Raw genomic sequence first — 21,769 nt, forward strand, 5'->3', positions numbered from 1 at the left:
CTGCCCTGCAGCAAAAGCCTTCCAAGTGTCACAGGTTTTTAATTTAGTGCAACAAACGGATGTGAGGTTGGTTGAAACTTGGTCTAATCTTTGCATGTGGTCTAGATGGGCTGAAAGATTTGCAGTTTCTGGTATAGCCGATCCAAGACAAGGGTTTATTGTGGAAAATGAACCCCAAATGCATGAGAGCAGGTTCAGAGCACTGTGCTGAGTGCTTTCCTGTCAGGCAGAACTGCAAGCTGCAGTGCCTTTAGTCAGTGCTCAGAAGCAGAGTGAAGCGAGATGTAAAAATAACCTGAAGTGTCGCACTTCTGCCCCTTCCACTTAAATCTCTCTAACGAGACTGCTCCTTCAGGTAGGTCACTGCAATCTGTCCTCTCTTTCATCTCCACGTGCTGTAACAAATTTGGTGCTGTTCTCAAGGGTCAGGAGAGCAGCATTTTATTAAGGCTGCAATTAAAAGACTTCAAGATATCTGGAACAAATACTTCTATCAATAAATCCTGCTTTTTTACATAGCAACGAGGAAGCCATTCCTGGCTGCTGTTCACCTTGCTGGCTGCTGTGTTGGTAGAGCTCTGGGGATTGGTGTGTGAGATGAGGTGCATGCAGAAGGCTCTGTGTGCATTTGCATGGAAGAACAGTTGCGTGACTGCCGGGAACGTGAATACCCATGGATGCGATTCTGCAGCTGCCAGAGCCAGTTGCAAAATTGCTTTCCATTTCATTGCTGCACACTGAAACCAAGGGAATGAGATAAGAAGGGTTTGGCACCCCTTCCCCCTAGCTCTGTGTGTCCTGGGGTTTTGTGGAGCGTTTCATGTTTCAGCTTCCCTGTTCTGCTAAGGCCTGTTATTGCTCTAGAGGTGGGAGAAACTCCAGATACTATCAGGTTCTGGTGCCAAGAGTTTAAACCTGTCTCTTCTGGTTGCTTTTATTTTTAAGGACCTTCAGAACCTTTAGTTCTGTCTTAAGTGCAGCCCTAACAGTGGGAAAGGTATTTATGTCCAGGTGGGGCAAACCTGTCTTGTCCATTTGATCATACATCCTTTTAAAAGGCGTTTCCCTACTGTGCTTGCTTGCCCAAATTGTCTTTGCCAACTTCCTTGAGTACAGGTCCATAATGTTTTGCTAAATAACAGACATCAGGGCCTCCTGATCCAAAATACCCACAGTTTGTCCCTGTAGGTCCATTCAGCATGAAATTGCATCAAGAATAAGTCAGTTGGGGTGATCCTGAAGTTACGTGGTTGCTTGATTCAGATTCTGCTAATGGCTTTTCTTGGGAATCCTCCATGTAGAGAGAGCTGCATTGGCACTGCTTTTTAGGAGAAAAATTGGTTTGAATCACACAGTGAGAATATTTTTAAACCAGATAAGACCGAATCAAGGAGCTTTATGCTTTTAGTTGCAATATATAGCATGGAGTACTGGCAGATCACTGAATCACACATTGGAGTATTTAACATCGCACTGGCAGGCATCTCTGTGTGTTACTGTCTGCTGCTGTGCAAGAGAGAAACAGTTTATAGAGAGATTTTGGACCTGGAGATGTGCTAGGTACACATACAGAATCTGTATGGGCCTATTTGTCATATTCTTGTGTTTCTCCCCTCCACAGTCAATCCCACGCTTGAAGATCAATCAGAGTTTCAGGGAAGATTTTTTCATATAGAATTTCAGGGAATCATTTTTCCCTAAGTTCCTTTCTTTCTGTTATGTTCCTGTTATGTCAACAGTGACAAAACTTTGATGTGTGAGGAAAATAAACCAAGACAAAAATCTTCAACTTATAAAATTTCCAGCTCTGCCTGAAGCTGTTGGTAGGTTTAGAAAGACACATAAAAACTGACAAAAAATCAGCTTTATGGGAAGGGGATGTTGAACATGTTTATAATTTAACATAGAGAAGTTATGCAGGCTTATCTATACTGTCTGTTTTCCATCTCCAAGGCTGTTGTGGATCATCTAGTCCAGTAGGGTTGGCAGAGTAACCCAAGGATTGTTAGATTTCAACATTTACACAAAATCCTGTCTTTCAAAATGGACCCAAAAACCTCTTGTGGGTTGATAGCCATTATAAACTACATTCTGTGGATGCAGAGTCAGTTCTTGTTGGAAAGAGACTTGTTGGAAAGACCAGAAACTTGGCTTAGGAGGTTGACATCCTGACACCCGTGCAGGCACAGCAATACTCGTCTGTGTGTGCTAGGAATCAGCTTTTATTTCAATCTCACTTTTTTGTCCCTACCTGCAACTTTTGACTGTCCAAAGTTCAGCATATCCCACTTTTGACATTAGTATGTTTATGTATAAGCTGTTCTGTTTAGGATTATGTGTTTAGTTTTCTCCTTTCCTTCTTTTTTCCTCTCTATTCACAAGAGCCTCTCTAAATATAATGGCATAAATTCAGTCATGATGGAAAGGACTTGTACCTAAGGGATTAAAGGACAATCTGCTGGAAATAAGATTGTGCCTAATTGCAAGAGTGAGGCAAATGGCTGAAATGCTTTGATATTTCATGAAATTGTTTCTTTTGCACTCTAATTTCTGCTGGAGTGATAGTTGCAGCACTTTGCTCTTGTTGCTCTTGCTACTGAAAAGAAAAAATAGCATAGAAGTCAGAATTAGGGGTTTCTAGTGAATCCTTTTTATTTTTTGACACTGAAATTCTGTTTGTGATGCAGCTGGGGTGAGGATGTCTTGCTGAAGCTTTTTGTTGGTTTTTGCAATTTTTCCTAAAGAGGCTCAGGACTGGTCTGACTTCTTATGCAGATATGTTTCAGTCATCTTGTATTTTCCATGTATTTGAGTGAATAAATGTGCTTTGTTGTTTGTTTTGGACAGATGTTGGGTCTTTGGATCTTGGAATGTCTTTTTTCTCTGAGTATTAAGAAAGTTTCCATCCCAGAAACAGTGCTTATGTACTTAAAGTATTATTCTAAAATTGCTGTGAGATTAAGTGGAAATGTCAAAACGAAGGCTGTTAATTTAAGAATCTGTGTTTGGGATTATGGTTTTCCTCCAGATATATTGTGAGGGATATCCACTGAGGAGCAGTCCTTAGATTTGACTGTGAATAACTTTTGGTGGAGAGTTGCACATCAAAACACAGACCATGGAGATGCTGTGAAGGGGGAGGAAATGGCACATGAAATGTAAATTGCATGTGGAAAAGCTGAAGAGAGGAGTGGATGGGATGGCAGGTGATTAGAGAAATGCAGCTGTGGTGGCCACTTCTGCCCACCAGCACCAGTGTTCTATGTTTCATTTTCTCACACTGCACTTTTTTGCCTCCTTTTTGAGAATTAAACCTAAAGCTGAGTCCTGCAGACCTTTTTTCTACATATCAGAAAGGACTGCTTATACTGAAAAGCAAAGCATGGTTTTTTTAAACTACAGAATGCTAGAGATATTCACACCCAGCCCAGCAGAAAGGGTGGAAAGCCAAAAATGTATGGGCTTTGCCTTTTAAATGAAAATATTTCCCTAGCTCTTATAAAGATTTAGAGCTTTAGTTTATAGGATAGAACCCCTGTGGTTAATCCCATCTGTACTCTGTGGGATATCTCAAGTGACACACGACTAACATTTGAGGTAAAAATAGGCTCTTTTGCTGAGTGATGGTAAGGAACATCAAGATTTCTGCTGTTAGAAGTTATCACACAGTCATGCTCATTTACACACTGCTCATGCTGGCCTATCTCAACCAGCAGAAAACTGCAAGTAGGTACAAAGAGACTGGGGGAGAGCAGTTCTTTATGCTGTGCAAAATCAATGCTTAAATCTTCCAGGTAGCTGCAATGTAAAAGTGGCTTTTTACTGTGGTTGGTTTTGGTTTTGGTTCTTTTTAGGACTTCTAGGTTTTTTGTATCATTTTTATTCACTAATGTGAATAAAATCTGAGATTGAAAATGTTAGGAGATCAGCAGCAGGTGGGAGATGCCTCTTCAGAGCACTGGGGTTATGTTATGCAGATTGATGGGGTGGTATTTGAAAGCATGCTGTTTTTCCTTTCAATGTATGTGAGAGATATATAGAAATTATTGATGTGGCTTTGAACATCCATTGATTTCCAGCGAGCTTTTACAAATCGCTCTTGGATTTTCTGTGTTTGTCTTGATTTTTTTTCCCCACCTGCTATGCTAACAAAAGGCTAACTTCAAGTTAAGGTTTTCCAAATATGTCAAATGCTGTCTTCAGCATCCTGCCTGGCAGTTTGCTGTCATTCTCAGCTTTGCTTCCAGACCTGTTCCTTATTTCCTTCCTGCTCCCTGCCAAAGAATCCAATCAGCCTTGCTGCAGGTGATGTGTGTATTAAATATAACCAACACAGAAGGAGCCATTGCCTCTGTAGCCCCGTGGCTGAGCACGTGGGATTTACAGCACGCACATCCACATGAAAAATAAAAAGACTCCTTTCCTCCACAGAGTTTGTTCAAAGTGGAGCATAGCTGTGAGGAAGTGTGAGCCAGAGCTGCCATGCTGTAGCCAGCAGTTCCTTTTCCTTGGCAATCTGTATTATCACTCACATCTGATTTTAACCTGCTGACTGCATGAATGCTGAGTTGTTACCTGTTTACAGGCATGTGTCTTTCCTTTCCCCCTTGCAATCCTGCTGGTCAAGGTTCTTTGTAAGGTAATTCTGATTCATCCTCTACATTAGGTACCTGAAACATTGCACAGGATTAGTATACTCTAGGTGGGAGCAAAAGATGTGAAAGATCTATTTTACTTCACTTGGTGGCAGCTGTGGAGCTTTACTAAAGCAAATGGTTTCATTTAAATTTCTCAATCTGAGGCTGAAGTGCCTGTGTGCTCAGTGAGCAAATCCCATGTGGAAGATGCTGGCTCAAACCACACCTGATGAGGAGAAATGAGATGAGGCAATGTGAAGCTGTCAAGCTTGGCTGGGATAAGGTGAATTTTTTTCCTGGTAGCTGGTAAAGTTCTGTGTTTGGAATTTAGGATAAGAATGAAGTTGATAGCACTCAGATGTTTTAGTTGTTGCAGAGCAGTGCTTACACTGAGTCAGGGCCTTTTCTGCTCTTCAGCCCACCCACCAGAGAGTGGTTTGGGGGCACAAGGAGCTGGGGGGGACACAGCTGGGCCAGCTGACCCCAGTGGGCCAAAGGGGTATTCCCTATCCCATGGCATTATGCTCAGTACACAATGCTGGGGGGAGGCTGGCCAGGGCTGCTGCTCAGGAACTGGCTGGACATTGGCTGCTGAGCAATTGCACTGTGCATCACTTGGTGTTTATTGTTGTTATTGTTGTTTTACTGCTACTATTTCTTCCTTCCTTTTCTATCCTATCAAGCTATCTTTATCTCAGCCTAAAAATTTATTTCCTCTCCCCAGTTCCTTTCCCCATCCTGCTGAGGGGGAGTGAGCAAGTGGCTGTGTGGTGCTCAGCTGCCCGCTGGGTTAGGCAGTGCCACAGGGCTGTGAGGATTTATTTGGGGTCCCAGCAGAGGAGCTGGGACAGCCCATCAGGGAGCACTGGGTGGGGAGGCAGCCCAGCAGCACCCCTCTGGTGGGAGCAGCCCCCTGGAGGCTTGGCACCATCATCTGGAGCCTCTTGCCCCATGTGTGCCAGGGAGCCCACTGGGGAGGACAGGGGGAGAAACAGTGAAATTGCTGCTGCCTCTGCAGGGCTGTGCCTGCCTCCAAACTTGTTAAAGGATCTCACTGGTGCTGGTTGGTAATTGATCTCTTGGCCCTATTTTGTGCTCATGGTCTGGAAATGGTGATATGTCATGTATAAATTGAATTTATCTTGTGTAAGGCCTGCAGGGTACGGTATGGATGCTCCAGCCTCCATGATTACCTAGAATTATGCTATTATTTTGCAGTAGATAATGATAATTGTAAGTACATTTAGAAACATTTGTTTTGAAATGCATGCCTTTTAAAAGAACACCTTTTTTTTTTCCTGTTTCATTTTTTTAAAACAAAACCCATTATCTGCTGGCAAAAAGGCATCAGAGGAAGTGTCAAAATCTCTGCAAGCAATGAAAGAAATTCTGTGTGGGACCACAGACAAAGAGCCACCCACAGAAATCGTGGCCCAGCTGGCACAAGAGCTCTACAACAGTGGCCTTCTGGTGACACTCATTGCCAACCTGCAGCTGATAGATTTTGAGGTAGGTCAACATTCATAAACTTTTTTCAACTCCTTGCTCTTGGTGCTGTCAGTGACTAGAGCCATATTTTTCTGAAGTCTAAATAAGTTCATTGCATTCAAAACTGTTTTCCACAGGCTGAAGAAAGTTGCTGCTCTAGATTGGTTGGTGTCCTGAAGACACTGTCAGTAAATCTGATATTTAAAAACTAAAACAAAAAATTATAAAGAAATATTTCCATGTGTATCCAAACAAGATAGGACATGGTGCTGGGAAGACAGTCTAGGACCAACCTTGTAAACTGCAGGGATGATCTTTGGGATAGTGCTAATAGAGCTACCTGCTGTCTCTGAAGAGTGTCCAAATTAGAGAGGGTTCAGGGACATGGAACAAAAATAATTGGAAGCATGGAGAATTTCATGTGACAAAGACTGAAAGAATTAAAATGGTTTAGTTGAGAGGAAAGGAATTGAAAAACATGTTAAAAACAGACAGCAGGTCACAAGGTAATTTGGGTGTCCTCCACTTAACTGTTTCAATTAAAAGAATAAAGGAAGATAACATTTTTTTTTCACAGGAGAAAGATTAAAATGAATGTGTGTGTATATATATTTTTTAATTTGATGTATTTAAATATAAAATTATATATTCAGTGAAACTGCTTGCCAGCTTTATTGTTAAACCAAAAACCTAGTAAACAGCTGCTATGACAACTAAACTTGCTTGTAAGTAAGGAGAAGAAGAGTTATAGGAGCAAAGATTGCAGTAATTCAGGATAAATATCAATCCTGTTAATTTACTGTTGACTGGTAGGGATGGGAATAAACTCTGTCACTGTCAGCTCATTGTCATTCTTGTGGTTTGCAATCAGCTGGGATAGTGCCCCAGGGACTGCTGGTATGAGTTCCATGATTTCTGTGGCCCCTGGGCGCTGGGGATTCCTCACAAGTGTCTGAGCACCAGTGGGAAATCCCCAGTGCCCAGGAGTCAAACCTCCACCACTGAGTCTGGAACAGGAGCAGTACCCAATGTACAGGCAGCTGCTGGAGAGAAAAATCAATTTCTCAAAGAGATCTGATGCTCTCAGAGACACCTTTTGTGGGAGTCATGTGTAGAAGTTATGTTCTTTCCATTTTGTAAATGAATGAAAGGGAGGAAAATGGGTGATTTCATTTTTTCCACTCCACCCCCCTACCACCAGTAAATCCAGGATCAAGGACTGATATATTTATTTTGTATTAATTTTTGAAAATGGAATGTATCAGTTTTTGAAAATTTTTAGTGGAATTCTCTCACTCTGGCTCAGGTCTTAAATTCAGGAGGTTTTTTTTAATGCTTTGTCTTCTCTGTGCCTCCTCTGGTTACTGTTAAATGTCTAATTACAAAAATACTCAAAAACCCAACAACCAAGCCCTTAAAAAACCCTTTAAGAGAAACGGAGAAGAGGGAAGGAGAAGATACTGAAAGCACAGAAGGGAGACTTCTGCATTTTTTTAGTTACATGACAGTCTGTATTGCTTTTGCCAGAGAAAAATTCTGTGTCAACATATTGAACACACAGTCTTAAAAAGCAAGCACTGGATGAACTATTTAATCTGTTGTTGAATTGCTGTTATTACAAACAATTCTCATAATTCTTATTGCAAAATATATTTTTTATTAATTGCAAAAGCTTTCCAATCATTTAGCCAAGGTGTTATACATGTTCTTTGGACAAAACACTAGAAAACAAACATCACTGAACAAGTGGACAGTAAGAGCATGTGCTGCTTTATCTTCATGTCCTCCCACTGGCTTTTCCAGTTTATCAACTTTTCTGTTTCCATTTTGTTATATTGGTGGCTACAGCTGGTATTTAAGTTGCTTCATTGAACAAGCAATTTCGTCTCACTATAACATGCAAGTTAATTTTTTGATCCGTATGTAATGGTAAAAAGCAAATAATAAACTACTGAAAATCTGATTTCTGAAGGCAATAATGTTACTTTGCTTTGTCCTGACTCCCTGTGTCCTCCTCACCAACCCTGCTGCCCACTTTGATCCCAGTTTTTCACAGCTGAACTTCCCTTTGAAGATGTGTTTTCAAAGACAGTGTAGGGGAGACTTCCATCACACATCCATCACACATCCATCACACATCCATCACACATCCATCACACATCCATCACACATCCATAGAAGACACAGGTTTATTGCTTCTGCCACTCAACAAACAAGATATAATTTCAGTGATGATATTGTTTTGAAGCATTAAAGTCAGGTTTGGGCAGGAGCCCAGAATCAAGATCAGACTGGCTTTTCAGAAATGTAAAATATGAAATTTATTTTTGAACTTTAAAGAACTGAGGCAAATGTGCAAACAGCAGAAGTCAACTAAAAATGTAGATGTTACTGTGTGTAAGCCTAAAGGTTCACAAACTGTAAAGCCCCTAAAATAGGCAGTAAATAACTACAAGGCCAGGACTGGTGATTTTATAATCTTTTCCCTACTTTGCCTTGAAACAGGGGCTAAGTTATGGTATAGGTATTATACAATTTTTTATTTATATAATGCATCCTTGGCAGGTTTCTTTTGTTCTTATCTAGCCACTTTCTCTTCATGCTGCCTTACCTTGTGCTTCAGTGGCCACATGTATTTCATTATAAGGCAAAATTCAATTGCAGATCCAAGTAAGGAGTGTTTCAAAAGTACTCCTACAATTTTAATGTATGTCAGGTGGTGAGGGAAATCTGTTTGGTTCCCTTCTATTTGCCTTCATTCCCTCCTGGAGAACCCATGGAGATCAACTCTGGCTTTCCCTAACACTGATCTCTAGAAAATTAGCTATAATTGGATACTTATATATATATATATATATATATATATATATATATATATGTATCTATCTCCTCTCTGCTCATGGATATTATGCTGCAATGCACACAGTATTGAGTAACTAATATAAAATTTGGCATAGCAGAGAGGATCACTTAATTTCTGGCCATATTTACCTCACCCTTTCAACAGCTCTTCTCTGTCTGAATTGTTTTCATCTTGGAATGAAGCTGAAGCCTGTGGGGATCACAGGATTCCAGGCATATGATATGGGTGTTGTAAAGATAGGGGAGAATGAGATGACTTTATACAGAATTAGCCTATTTGAAATTATGTCCAAGGGTCAAAAAAAGTGTTGCAGATAAAGGCAGATGGACTGGCCTGCACTGATTTGATTCTCCTGTTTAATTCCCAGAGTCTCCAAGTCTCCAAGCCAGCTGGGCTGGAACAAGTAGGAAGGCAGAATATTTTGTGTTTCTCAGCACTGATTTATTTGTAGAGGTGAAACCAGGGAATTTTCCTCCGTGTGAAACTATCTGCTCCTTGGCTTCAAACATTCAATAATTTCTCTGCCAAGGAATGTTTGTCCTCCCAAGACAGATCAATCAGCATGTACAGATTATAAGTGACCTTTTGCTTTAGCTTGCCCTGTGCATAGTGACCTGCTGTTGACTCAGTGCCTTGGTTACTGCTCCTGAGTGCAGCCAATCTCCCACCTCCCTTAACTTTGCATCAATTTGTCTGCTCTGCCAGGGGAGAAAGTGGTGGGGGAGGATGTGGATTTCAAATGCAAGATGTATTGGTGAGCCCTCTGACTGAACAGAACATGATTTGGAAAGACCTTTTGGAAAGCTATGTGCACAGGGAAGCATTGGAAGACAAGCTGTGACTGTGTAGATGGGTGCATACAGCACAACATTGGGACAAAGAGAAGGACTTTAGTTTTGATTAAAGCAGAGACACACATGTGATGCAGCCATTTTATTGGTAGTAGTAATTCCATTTTCCATGGTAAATAATGGGCACAGGTTAAATTTAACCCTGATTTTCAGAAGTGTAATCACACTAGGGAGTTGTTTGCACTGGACTGATAAAAAGCTTTAGCCTCTTAAGTGTAGGCAGTGTGGCAGTGGTTTGGTACCAGCTCTGTTACTCACATTTGGAGGCTGTGGGACTAACAGCACACACAGCAGCAGCAGGCTTGGCTCAGGGTAGGGGCTTGCTTTTAATGTGCTTTAGTATTCCTATTTGAAATAGCCAGGGTGGCAGTGTAAGAGGAATGCACATCTTCATTTAGGGAAAAAAAGGTGCAAATGGGAGTGGGGAGTCGGGAGCCTTCAGAGCTGCCCGAACGAGGAAGCCTTCCTGTGGCACTGGGGAAACAGCAAATATGAGGCAGAGACTCAGGAGGAAAAAAAAAGGCTGACCTTTTCTGATTTCAGTTTCATTTGCACTTTAAATTGATGTTGTATTACGTGGTTGTTTGCTCATGTTTTTCTAAGCAAAGAGATATTTTGCTTTTTAACAGGGCAAAAAGGATGTTTCCCAGATATTCAACAACATCTTGAGAAGACAAATTGGCACACGAAGCCCTACTGTGGAATACATTAGTGCCCATCCACATATCCTATTCATGCTTCTCAAAGGGTAGGTGCTTTAATTTGAGTTTCATTAAAGAGCATTGCCTGGAACATGCTGGAATTGCAGTTGATCTACTTTCTCACTTTTAGTTTAAAAAAAAAAGTGGGTTTCAGATTTTGTTCCAGCTTTCTTACTTTTTTTTTTCCTATTGACTTTCTTTCTATGGAACTCTATACTTTTTAATTATCAGATTATTTCATTTGGCTGTTATTTCTTCACCAAAAACTTCATGTTGAAGTAATTATGTGCTGGTTGTTTTTGACTGCACCCCATGTGATGTGTACTCCATTTCTCACTTTGAACTCTTGTGTAGCATTGCTGGTGACGGCTCAGGTTCATTTAGACCTTTTTGCATTGCAGGAGTGACCAACAGTGGTGTCTGTAAATAACTGGAGTCAAACTGGAGCACTGAGTGGTAGAACAGAGAGAAGCAAAAATGCATTAAAAGAGTAGTTGTGCCTGTGGGACAGACTTCTCCAACGCTTGTGGCCACAAGTGAACTTCAACTTTAAATTCTTTCTGTAATTAACTCCACAACTTTCAGCATTAATTTTTTTTTTTGGTCTTTTGAACCTCAGGACAACAATGATGATTCTCTCCATCATTATTACAAACTGTTTTTAATTTCCTATGTATATACAATAATTTTCTTCCCTTTTCTCTGGCTTTGCTTTTTCAGTTTTTCACTCATTTTGATCTTGCACATTGAGCACATATCACTACCAAATGTCTGGGCTTTATTTAAAGATAAAAAACATTTTTGGATTATGTCCCAGATTTTCTTTGGCATCTGTAGCAACCAAGAATATTAAGAAGATAGATAGTAAAGTTTTTATGCATATATGCTTCTGACAGACATTTTACAGCAAGTGACCTGAGCTGGTGGATGAATTTAAATAGCATCACTTAGATGCTTTCTTTAGAGAATCTTGCTGCATGCAGCAGTGTCTGTGGTCCTTGAGCTCCTTGTTCATGATGTCTTGACTAGCCCTCTGCAGCACTGCACTGGCTCAGAATTGCCATTTCTGTAATTTCTGTTAGAATGTGCAGTTGAATCCATCAGTAGGAGCCCAGAGTCAGTCCTGCCCAGCCTGAACAGCTGCTGCAGAACAGTGTAATAATGTCAGACGTGATGATGCCTTCCCTGCCTGTGTCCTGCTGCTGGAACTGCCTAAAAATGAGACCCAAAATCTGCGCCTGCAGCCAGGGCAGAGCCCTGAACACACAGATTGCTGCATGCCCACAGCACGGGGGTGTGTGTGTGCAGCCAGCTGCAGGACAGGGAAACAAGCACCTCATGTTAGGCACCACCACGTGAAAATGTGACTTGAGGACATGTTTTCTTATTTATTTAATGCTGAATGAATTATATTATTTATACTATATAGATATATATTTATATAATGCTATAATCGAACTCTGTTAAAGGAAAGCGGGTTTGGTTGACTTGTGCCATTCTGTGTTTGTTACATGACATCATGACATTAATTGGAGAGAAAAAAAATCACCTCTACCATGACTATAAAAGAAATGGCCCAAGATTATTGTGACTGTTGAACTTCCATTGGATGCAAAATTTCCTCTGCCCCTTGTCAGTCCCCAAAAGCAAGAGGTTCCTTTTTTGTGGCTTAATGCGAGCTCTGTTGGGTGGGAAGGATCTTCAATCAGAGCTCCCGCCCAGTGTTTCCTGTCTCATACTCCAGTGGAACTGCCAACTTGAGATAACAGTTCCTACCTTTTAGGCTTAATTTTATTTGTTGCTTGCTTCCTTCCAGCTTCTCAGCTTCAGAAAACACACAGCACATAGTCAACTTTTTTTTTTGTTTTTTGCTTTCTTTCATTTGTGTAGGTTGTTTGAGTTTGCTGCTGCACTTGCTTTAAGGATTGCTTTGCACTTGCTTTAATAGCATCTTATTTTCTGTGTGCAGGCTTTGTGTGTAGGATTTCAGATGAGTGCAGCATTTGGTGTACATAGAGAACCAGTTGTATTTGGGCCAATTTTTTGCTCTGGTGTCAGCCTATTGCATTAGCCCAGAAATAATTTCAGTCCTTTGTAATTTAAAACATTTTCCCTCTAGGACACTGACTGTTGAGGACTTAGTTTATGCATTGTTTCTCTCAAGTGACAAATTCAGAAGCTTCTTTATAAATATATATCTATATATCTCATGCCACATGCTATCTCTACCCTAGACACTGCCCCAGCCTGTGTTGTGATGACCTCTTGATATCACAGCCCAGTTAAAGCTTTAATGGTATATTGGCTGAGGTTGGAGAATTCCCCTTGAGTCTATCCAAAGATAAACTCAGGCTATACAAGTAATGTAAAGTCAGATCAGAATACATCTGTTTAAGACCTTGTGTCTCTCAGGCTTGATGCCTTCCAAATCTCCTGCCTGTGCTCCTCACCTTGTACCATCTTCTGCACTAACCATGGAACAATGATTCCCCTTACACAGAAATGCATTTCTGCTCTCAGTCTTGCCCCTTTCAAATTTCACAATAAGTGTTCTGAAATACTTCAAGTCCATTGTTTCATTTTCCAGTTCTCTCCAGTATTCACTGTGTGGGGGTTTCTTTAGGTTGTAAGTTCATCCAAACAGAGAAGAACTCAGTTGTTTTTTTTTTTCTGCTGTGGAAATACATCAGCATAGAGCACTAATTGCTCATTAGAAGGGATTTGAATCACATTTCTTTCATTCCTGCCTGGTGGCTTTGCATGTAAGTGTGGGTGCAAAGGACATGCAAACTGTAAACTTCTTCCAGGCTTATTCCAGGCACCAAACCCAACTTCCCTCGCTTGTGTGAACAGCCAAAGGTCCATAACCCACTTCCAGATAATGGAGCATTTGACTAAGAATGATTCTGTTGATACTTAATTTTTTTAAAAGTTATTGTGCTGGAAACAATGTAATTTGCTTTTATTCCAACCAAAATATTCATTAGCCAACTATTAAATATTTTCCTGGCTGCACTCCTAGGAGCAGCTCTGCCTCATTTTCCTTAAAAATTAGTATTCCTGTTAATGGAGTTGATGCCTCAATGGGAAACATCAGTGAATTTTTGCTGTCTGAAGAGTTAGAAATTCAAGTTTGCAAATGCTTCCCCAAACCAAAACAAACAGGGGCTTGAGTGCCTGCATTTCCTTGAGGGTGGGAAGCTTCATTTGCCTGTTTGGAATAGCAATCCATTTTCATTAAGCCAACTATTGTTGACAGCAGGTTGAAGTATGCAGCTCTGGTATGCTTGCAGAACACAACTGTTCTTTTAAACTGCCTGCTAGGGGTAAAATTGAGGGCCCACTCACTTACAGCACAGATGGCATTTTGTGTTTTTCTTCCTTTTTTTAAAAAAAATGTATTTCTTTTGGCCTAGTGATAGGAATTAATTGTGCAAAGGAAAAATGATGCTGATAAGCTCTGGGTGATAATACACAGCTCTGATATAGTATAACCAGTTTATTGAAACAGAGAGTGCTTTCTGTCCCCTTGGACTACACCATTTTCACATGTTTTCTGGGAGACTGCTGGAAAAAAATTCATTTTAAATCTTTCTTGACTGTTGGATTTCATCCTTTTTGTTTTTTAATGTGTTTCTAACACTTTTGTTTCAGATTAATTTCGGCTTTAAGGAAATCAAGACTTTATAGAAATTGAAGATGATCTGAATTTCCTCCCCCCTCCCTCCCTTCCTTCCTTTCCAAGGGCGAGACGTGTGCTGGCTCCTGGCTATTGCAGGGCCTCATCTGCCATAGCAGGATTGTGACTTGGGGAATGGCTGCTTGTGTCCTATCACAGCCAGAGCCTCTGCAGAAGAGGCATTGAGCTGAACTCCTCCTAAACTGAAGAAAAAAAATAAATTTCAGAGCTACAGAAAGCTTAATCCTGTGTAGACTGCCTGAAGAGACTCTTCCTACTTTCCTCATTAATACTGCAGAGTGATGTCCTCTAAAAGAAGAGTGGGAGGTGATGGATGGTCATGAGGTGTTACAGTTTTCTTGAATAAACTGAGGAGCTCAGAATTGAATCTGAAAAGGGAGGTTATTATATTGTACAGGCTGTGCTTTCTCACAAAGCCAAAAGGGTGAAGGATTTCTGTTGAAATGTTGCACACTCCCCACGGTCTTTCCACAGAGAGGGGGTGTAGTGCAAATTTACACCAAAATGTGTTTTGGCTTGGGGAGAGAGAGGTTTGCAATGAAAAATTCTGGCAGCCTTGTCTGTGTCTGCTCCTGAGCTTTGGGCTGAGGTCCTGCAGCTGGGCACAGCGCTGTGGCTGGGAGCTGCCCTCAGTGGGTGGTGTCCCTCCTGACAGGTGTTCCCGTGCTGCAAAGTTCCCTGTTGCTAGAAAGGTGCCTGTTTATCTTCTTTCTACTGTGTTTTGATGTTTTCTGTTTCTCTGCATTCTCCAGATATGAATCCCCAAATATTGCCTTACGTTGTGGAATCATGCTGAGAGAGTGCATCCGCCATGAGCCCTTGGCCAAAATCATACTGTTTTCAGAACAGTTCAGAGACTTTTTTAAATATGTGGAAATGTCAACATTTGATATTGCTTCTGATGCCTTTGCTACATTCAAGGTAAATTATTCAGTACATGCATCATAGTTTGTGTCAAAAGCAGCACTCCATCAGAAGTCATCACTGAGCTCTGTGTGGCTTTGAACTGGGTGGCTGTTTTATTGTTCAGTAAAGGATATAATTAATTAACCCTTGGTCTGATTGTAGCAGGATTCACAACAGTGATCAACTCTGCAAAGAATCTTTAGAGAAATGTAAATCTGTATTTAATAAACACTCTTCACCTTGATAACTCACAGTCTTTTATGCTACCATTTAAAACTCAAATGAATCATGTATTAGCTACAGTTGTGGTAAAATGCATAGAGCCTTCTTCTCTCCCAACCTTCCCCCACCACAAACCCACTGCCCATCATGACCACACGAGTGAATAGAAGGCAACATTTAAAACTAACATTTGAAATAATTGTAATTTTTGCTGTCCCTTCTGAGCTCAGCAGTCAAGTGTAGATGAATGCCAAGCCTGCTGATTATTTTACAGTGTATTCATAGTCTTATTTTTGTGACTCATGGTTCAATGTAAGGACTGTAGTGCGAAAAGCCAAGTAAGTGGAAGCATTGCATAGGCTCTGTAGAGTGTAGAGCAGAGTGTACTGTGTAGTTTGTGTTGCATTAAAAATGAGGTTGGGTGAAGATGCCAAATTTCTTGGAGTTTGTATGTGACCATCATCCTTCTCACCAGGTGCTAGTACAGTCTCTGAGCAAAAAAAAACCAAAATAAATTCGATGCCTGTGAACTTCACATACAGGGAAGATTAATTTATTTCTGAAAAACAGCTTAAGAAAGCTGAGGGAAAATCTTTTTAGTCAAAGACTCTTCTAAACATAGATCCAACACCTTTTTTTTCTTCTATCACTGAGCTCCCTGCTGTCATAGAAACACATTGTTTATTCTTTCCTTTCAAAGCTAATTAGAAACATGATGAGATAGACCTCAGGAGTAATTGTAAGGAATGTTACAGCTCAGCTCAGTGATTCTACATACACTGAAGCCTGGCTTTTTACTGGTGTTTACTAACCTACTGAATGGGATAAAGATTTGCATAATGGAGATAACATTGCATTCTTCAGTAATGACTTGAGCAGGATTAGCAATTCAAATCACCCCTTAATCAATTGCAGCATCTTTCCATTATTTTAAGTTTCACTGTTGTGGTGTCCATTAGGTAAAGGTTATGAAATTCAAAGTAGCACAGAAACACAGATAAGGTATCAAAATGCAACATAACTGAGGTACTTAATTCTTCTGTTTCTGGCATGAAACATTTTACCCTATGCTCAGAAGAATATTTGTTTCTGGTCAGAAAAAGTGCTCCTGGACTCAGTTCCCAGCCTGACAGAAGAGAAATGCATCTTCTCCCCAGGTCCTGCTGAAGCAGGAGAGCAGAGTGTGTTGGTGGTGACGGACAGTCTTCACCCCAGCCAGGAGGCAGGATGGGGATAAGGGTCAGTTAAGCTGTGGCAGAGACTGTAGACATCTACAATCCTCCCAAAAAGAAGAGAGATTGATGTTGTTCACAGATCTACAGCTGTAGCATGTGCTCCTGTCCCCTGTGAACTGAGTGTATTTTTAGCAGAATTTAAAAATAGGATTCTACATCCTCGCGTGCACTGGAAAGAGAGGAGTATGAGGGCAGTTCATCCTCAGACAAAGGACAGAATTCACCTTTTAAAATGCTTGGGGGAAATGTATAAACTGCATTTTTAGGTTTTTTTGAAATTATCTCTTAGCACTTGATACATGGTCAGTTCTGGAAAGAAACCAGCTGCTCATTTCATCTCCTGTTTGTCTGTTACTCTGAATAGCTGGAACAGCAAGAGGTGATGTGGAAGCAACTGAAATATGGAGCTACCTCATTTCTAATACTGGGAAAAGAAGTGCTGTGATTGTTTGCTGGCTGGATTACTGAACTCACATTTTCATTTCTGGTGTCCCCATGTTGGGTTGGCAGTTGCCACCGTGGTGTCTGGTTCAGAGCTGAAAGCCTTGGATAGTCTATGCACCAGAGGAGGGCTCAATTAAATGTGCATTAAAGTCTGAGGATATTTATAGTAGGGAAGCACTGGAATTATGATCTGAAGATGTACTTCTTAATTAAAGTTATCCAGGTGCACTGCAGAGAGGAAAAAGAGTTGTTAAAAATGCAGAGGAAAAGGGCTTGTATTTCAAGGTACAAGCTGTCTGTGGAGGATGCAAGCAGCAGTTGGAATGTGCTGGCTGAATGCTGCTGCTTCATGCTTCCTCATTTCCTGTGAAAAACTCATTTTGGATTATGTTTCATTTGTGCCCCCTGTTGAAGGACTTGTACTTGCCTCCAAGTGCCCTGCATAAAAGCTCCTGAATCATGTGTTTCACTCAGCCTTTAAAAGTGCTGTCACTGCAGTCCTGCTAAATGAAGGGATGTATTTAAAACAGGCACTGGATTTTGTAGTGCTGTGCTTTCCTCTTATAATTGATGGTAAAAATAAATTAAAGGATTAGTATGTAAAGGATTTCTTTTATTTGTGAGGATGTGTCTGTGCATCTGCTTGAGCTTGAGCTTCTGCTCAGCTTCAGTCTCTGCCTGGGTATTATAAAATTTATAAGATTATAAAAGAGAGCAGAAAAATACCAGCTTGATTCACTGAAAAATACCAATTTGAATGGACTTCATCAGGCCTTTATTGAGATCAATGTTGTATTTTAAAAGAAGCAGTAAGATAAAAATCACACTTAAATACCTCACACTGGCCACTCATTTCACAGCTATTCATCCAGTGAAAAAGACACAGTTTCTTCTGGAGCTGAACATTTGCATCTCTGTCACTGAGCACCAGCATCACCATTCTGTGGGAGAGGTTCTTTTAATTTAAATTGAATTAATAAGCCTTCTGGAGTGGGAGGCAGTCTGTCCAGCTGTCTGGAAGGTCTGCTGCTGCTTTGTGTCAGAAAGCCAAACCTGGGCAGAAAAAGCTCTACAGAAGAGACTCATCCCACTTACCTGAGATTCCTTCCAGAGAAGAGAGTGGAGGTGGAGGGAGCCTGGATGGCTTAGCTTAAGTTGGTGCCTAGCTTTCATTATTAAATAGCTAGGTGGATATACAGTGGTTGAATTCCAATTTTCCTTGTATTCTTGGAGATGAGCAATAGCAGTTCAGGCTTAGCATCATCCCCAGCTCTGGGGTAGCATGTAGGTCACTTTTGGCTTGGAGACCATAGCTCATCCTCCATAAAGGGCTAATTTTCTTTCTTCCTTTTGCCCATCCCTGTTTAATGTGACTACTGTGCACTATGATCTATCAACAACAAGAAAAGGTGGGAGGGAAACAGCAATAAAAAGTATTAGAATAGGTCTGTCTTGATTCTGTTAGCATTACATTAATTGAGTTCTCCCTAAAGTCCTATAGAAATCATGTTGTAAAAGCTTTCTGGTCAAACCTGCTGAAATACATTTGAGAATCAAGGGACAATCACAGGCACTTGCCCTCTCAGCTAACCTTTCTCTGTTCTTCCCCAGGACCTGCTAACGAGACACAAATTGTTGGTGGCAGAATTTCTGGAACAAAATTATGATGTAGTAAGTATCAATGCTGAAAGGCTTTTAAGAAAATCTGTTTATGCTTGGCTGCAAAAAAAAAAAAAAATGCACGGAGGGTTTAGTGTTCTGCATAAACTCCTCACATAGAACTGTAAAACCAAACACTGCTTTGTGCTGGAGCAGAATCCATGCCTGGCATGTGAAATGCAGATGCCCCCTCTGCACACAGCTGGGGACACAGCCAAGGTCTCAGGAGAACTCAGAGGTTAAGAGCAAGTTTAATTCCTCATCGGGTGCATCAGATCTCCTCAAGTGTGAATGGAACTGAAACTTGCAAACAGATCATGGGAGAAAACTTGTGCATGGTTTTAACCAGTTTTGTGATACCCCAGCACTGACAGGGCCATACAGGTGTTATTTACTCTTCTTTGAGAAGAGTTGCTGAAACAAGTTTTAGCATTACTGGAAATTCCATGTGTCTAAATGAGGGACTGAGGTCTGAATATTCCTATTATCTTCCTAAGGCAATTAGCCCCTTGGTTAGCTGCTATTTTTCACTTTGATTTTTTGGCTCTCTTTTGGACCAAATGTGGATGAGAAAAATTCCATTGGATTCAACTAAAATTGGATTGATACAGATCACGGAATTAGACTGTGGGTCACATTTTTGTGTTACCTAAGGTATTCTTTATTTCACTGCCAAAATGAAAAGACAAATTTCTTTCATTCTGGTTACCATGAAGGTTAAATAAAGAGCAGGCTTATTATTGCTGAGTCACTAATGCAGCTTAGCTGGAGCAAAATAAGTGTCTCTGCTAATCTTTTCTCTTAATACTGGGGCACTGCACTGGAACAGTCCCTATTCTACATTTATTTGACATTTTACATTTTTGAGTATCAATTGCCTAAGGAAGTTTTTTTGGGTTTTTGTTTGGGGTTTTTTTGTGACTATTGGACGGCAATGTTGATTTTTCCTGCTTGTTTGGTAGGTAGTCTGAACATATTGCAGCCTTGTCTCTCAGTCTTCCTGACCACAAGATCCCCTTGATCCATCCCTGCAAAATCCAGAACACACTTTGCTCCTAGTGACCCTTGCTGGACAAAGAGCTTTAGCGAGTGATGGTGATGAAGGCAGATGAGGTGGCACCTCCCAAAAGGAGCATTTGGGAGTCCCCATCACCATTTTGGGGTGTTGCATTGAGTCACACAGCCAGGCATGACCATGATATGAGTGAGTGGACATCATGTGCTGGGCCCACATGTCCTGGCAGCAGTCACCCTTCTGTAAGAGAAGGCTGTGCAGGTGCTGGCTTGCTTATGTCCCAGTTGGCTCACACTAGCCCCTGTTCCATCCAGCCCATATGTGGTATTCCCCCTCTGCAGCACTTGGAAGAGGAGTGTTCCTGGGCATTAGTTAATTCACTGTGTGATAACCAGCCAAGAGGAAAGGCCACAAGAGCTGGGCCTGGCATTGCAGTGAAGCATTAGAGGGTGGCACTGCTGCAGCAGTGAGAAGGACCAGGAGAAGGAAGGATGGACATTAATCTGATGCATTTGTGTTTTCTTGTTACTCTAGATCTTTGAGGACTATGAAAAACTCCTTCATTCTGAGAATTATGTAACAAAGAGACAATCTTTGAAGGTAAAGTCTCTCAGCACTTTGCTCCTAAATTTGTACTCTGTGTTATGCAGAATATCGAGGTGCATGTATTGCAATGGAGCAGCCATTCTTCTATCAACAGGACTAAGGGCTTGTGATGCTCTTCCTGAAAAGCACAGGAGCTCACTGTGTCTTTTCTTTCCTGGGCCTCTGGGGAAGCACTGGGCCATTTCTATGGAATGAGTGCTGTCACTTCTCCTCTGAGCTCAGATCTGTGCTTTGGTTCAGAACATGGTTACAATGAGCTTGGCAGTAACGTGGCAGTCTCTGTCTGGGACGCCAAGTGTGACATGGCCTGCACGTGGAGGCAGAGGGGGGTGTGAATGTAACATGTCAATTAAATGAAGGTGTCTTTGTCTACACTTGCTTTTGTCCCAGCTACTCACACCAGCCCCTGTTACACCCAGCCCAAACAAAGGATCTCCCTCTGTCATATTTAGAAGATGAGCATTATTTTTGTAATTTTGTTTACAGCTTCTGGGTGAACTGATTCTGGACAGACACAACTTCTCCATCATGACGAAATACATCAGCAAACCAGAAAACCTGAAGCTGATGATGAACTTGCTGCGAGATAAAAGCCCCAACATTCAGTTTGAAGCATTCCATGTGTTCAAGGTGAGCCAGTATGGGTTGTAGAGGTGGCAGACTTTCTCTTCTCCTCATAAAAATATCTTTCAAGGTAGGCAAGAAGAAGTCTGGGAAATTAAGGCAAAGGTTGAGGTTTACAGTCACTTGCAGTATTTGAGAATGTCATAATTGAAAAGGTGAGACCTAAAGCAGCATAATTTTTGTTTAAGCTGGGGGTTGTCAGTAGCCATTGCTACAGTAGTACACAACTTCTAGGTAGTATCCAGGTGATCTTCTCCCCACTCCTGGATCATTTTACCATGTGATTCTGGGTAAAGATAAAAAAAAAGCCTTAAAACTCTACCTTAGATTAAGAGTAGGTGGTGCTGGTGCTGGGCATCAGTGCAAGCACAATATGCTTTTAAAGATATTAGAAAGGTTTGGTAAATCTGAGCTTGAAATGAGTTTTATGCTTCCATCATTTTGCAGTGACATTATTGCAGTGTTTCAAAATTACCAGGCCCAACCAGTGTCCCTTTTTTCATGATGATCAATGTTGATAAGTTAGAAGTTTACAATTTTCCTATCAAAAGGGTTCTCTGCTCTGAAACAGAGGGTGAGTCAGATTGTTATGCAAAACTAACTCTAATTTGGAATGAACACGTTAATTTCAAACTATAAATAGAGTTGTTAATGATTATCAGAAGAGGAATTTTGGGCCTCTAAGGATATCCCTTCCCTAAGTTGGCTAAGAAAGATACCAGATAACACCAAATGACTGTGAGAAGAGGTTACAACACCCTCCACAAATTCAGAGTGACTTGTTAAATATTGTACTTTTGCCATTTCTGATTTGGGAA

At 41.0% G+C, this 21,769-nt stretch overlaps 1 protein-coding gene across 5 annotated transcripts in view; it reads left to right on the forward strand.

Moving 5' to 3' along the window:
• CAB39L (calcium binding protein 39 like) overlaps window positions 1-21,769 on the forward strand; it is a 59,841-nt gene that overhangs the window by 29,911 nt on the left and 8,161 nt on the right. For all 5 annotated transcript variants that reach the window (XM_071448439.1, XM_071448440.1, XM_071448443.1 and 2 more), the window contains 6 exons: window positions 5,982-6,146; window positions 10,469-10,587; window positions 14,993-15,161; window positions 18,659-18,718; window positions 20,256-20,321; window positions 20,814-20,957. In XM_071448439.1, the coding sequence (XP_071304540.1) occupies window positions 5,982-6,146; window positions 10,469-10,587; window positions 14,993-15,161; window positions 18,659-18,718; window positions 20,256-20,321; window positions 20,814-20,957 (723 nt within the window). The remainder of the gene's footprint in view (window positions 1-5,981; window positions 6,147-10,468; window positions 10,588-14,992; window positions 15,162-18,658; window positions 18,719-20,255; window positions 20,322-20,813; window positions 20,958-21,769) is intronic.

The sequence above is a fragment of the Agelaius tricolor genome, unplaced genomic scaffold (genome assembly GCF_023055355.1).
Source record: "Agelaius tricolor isolate 1412-34295 unplaced genomic scaffold, bAgeTri1.0.p SCAF_26, whole genome shotgun sequence".
NCBI classification, from domain to species: Eukaryota; Metazoa; Chordata; class Aves; order Passeriformes; family Icteridae; genus Agelaius; species Agelaius tricolor.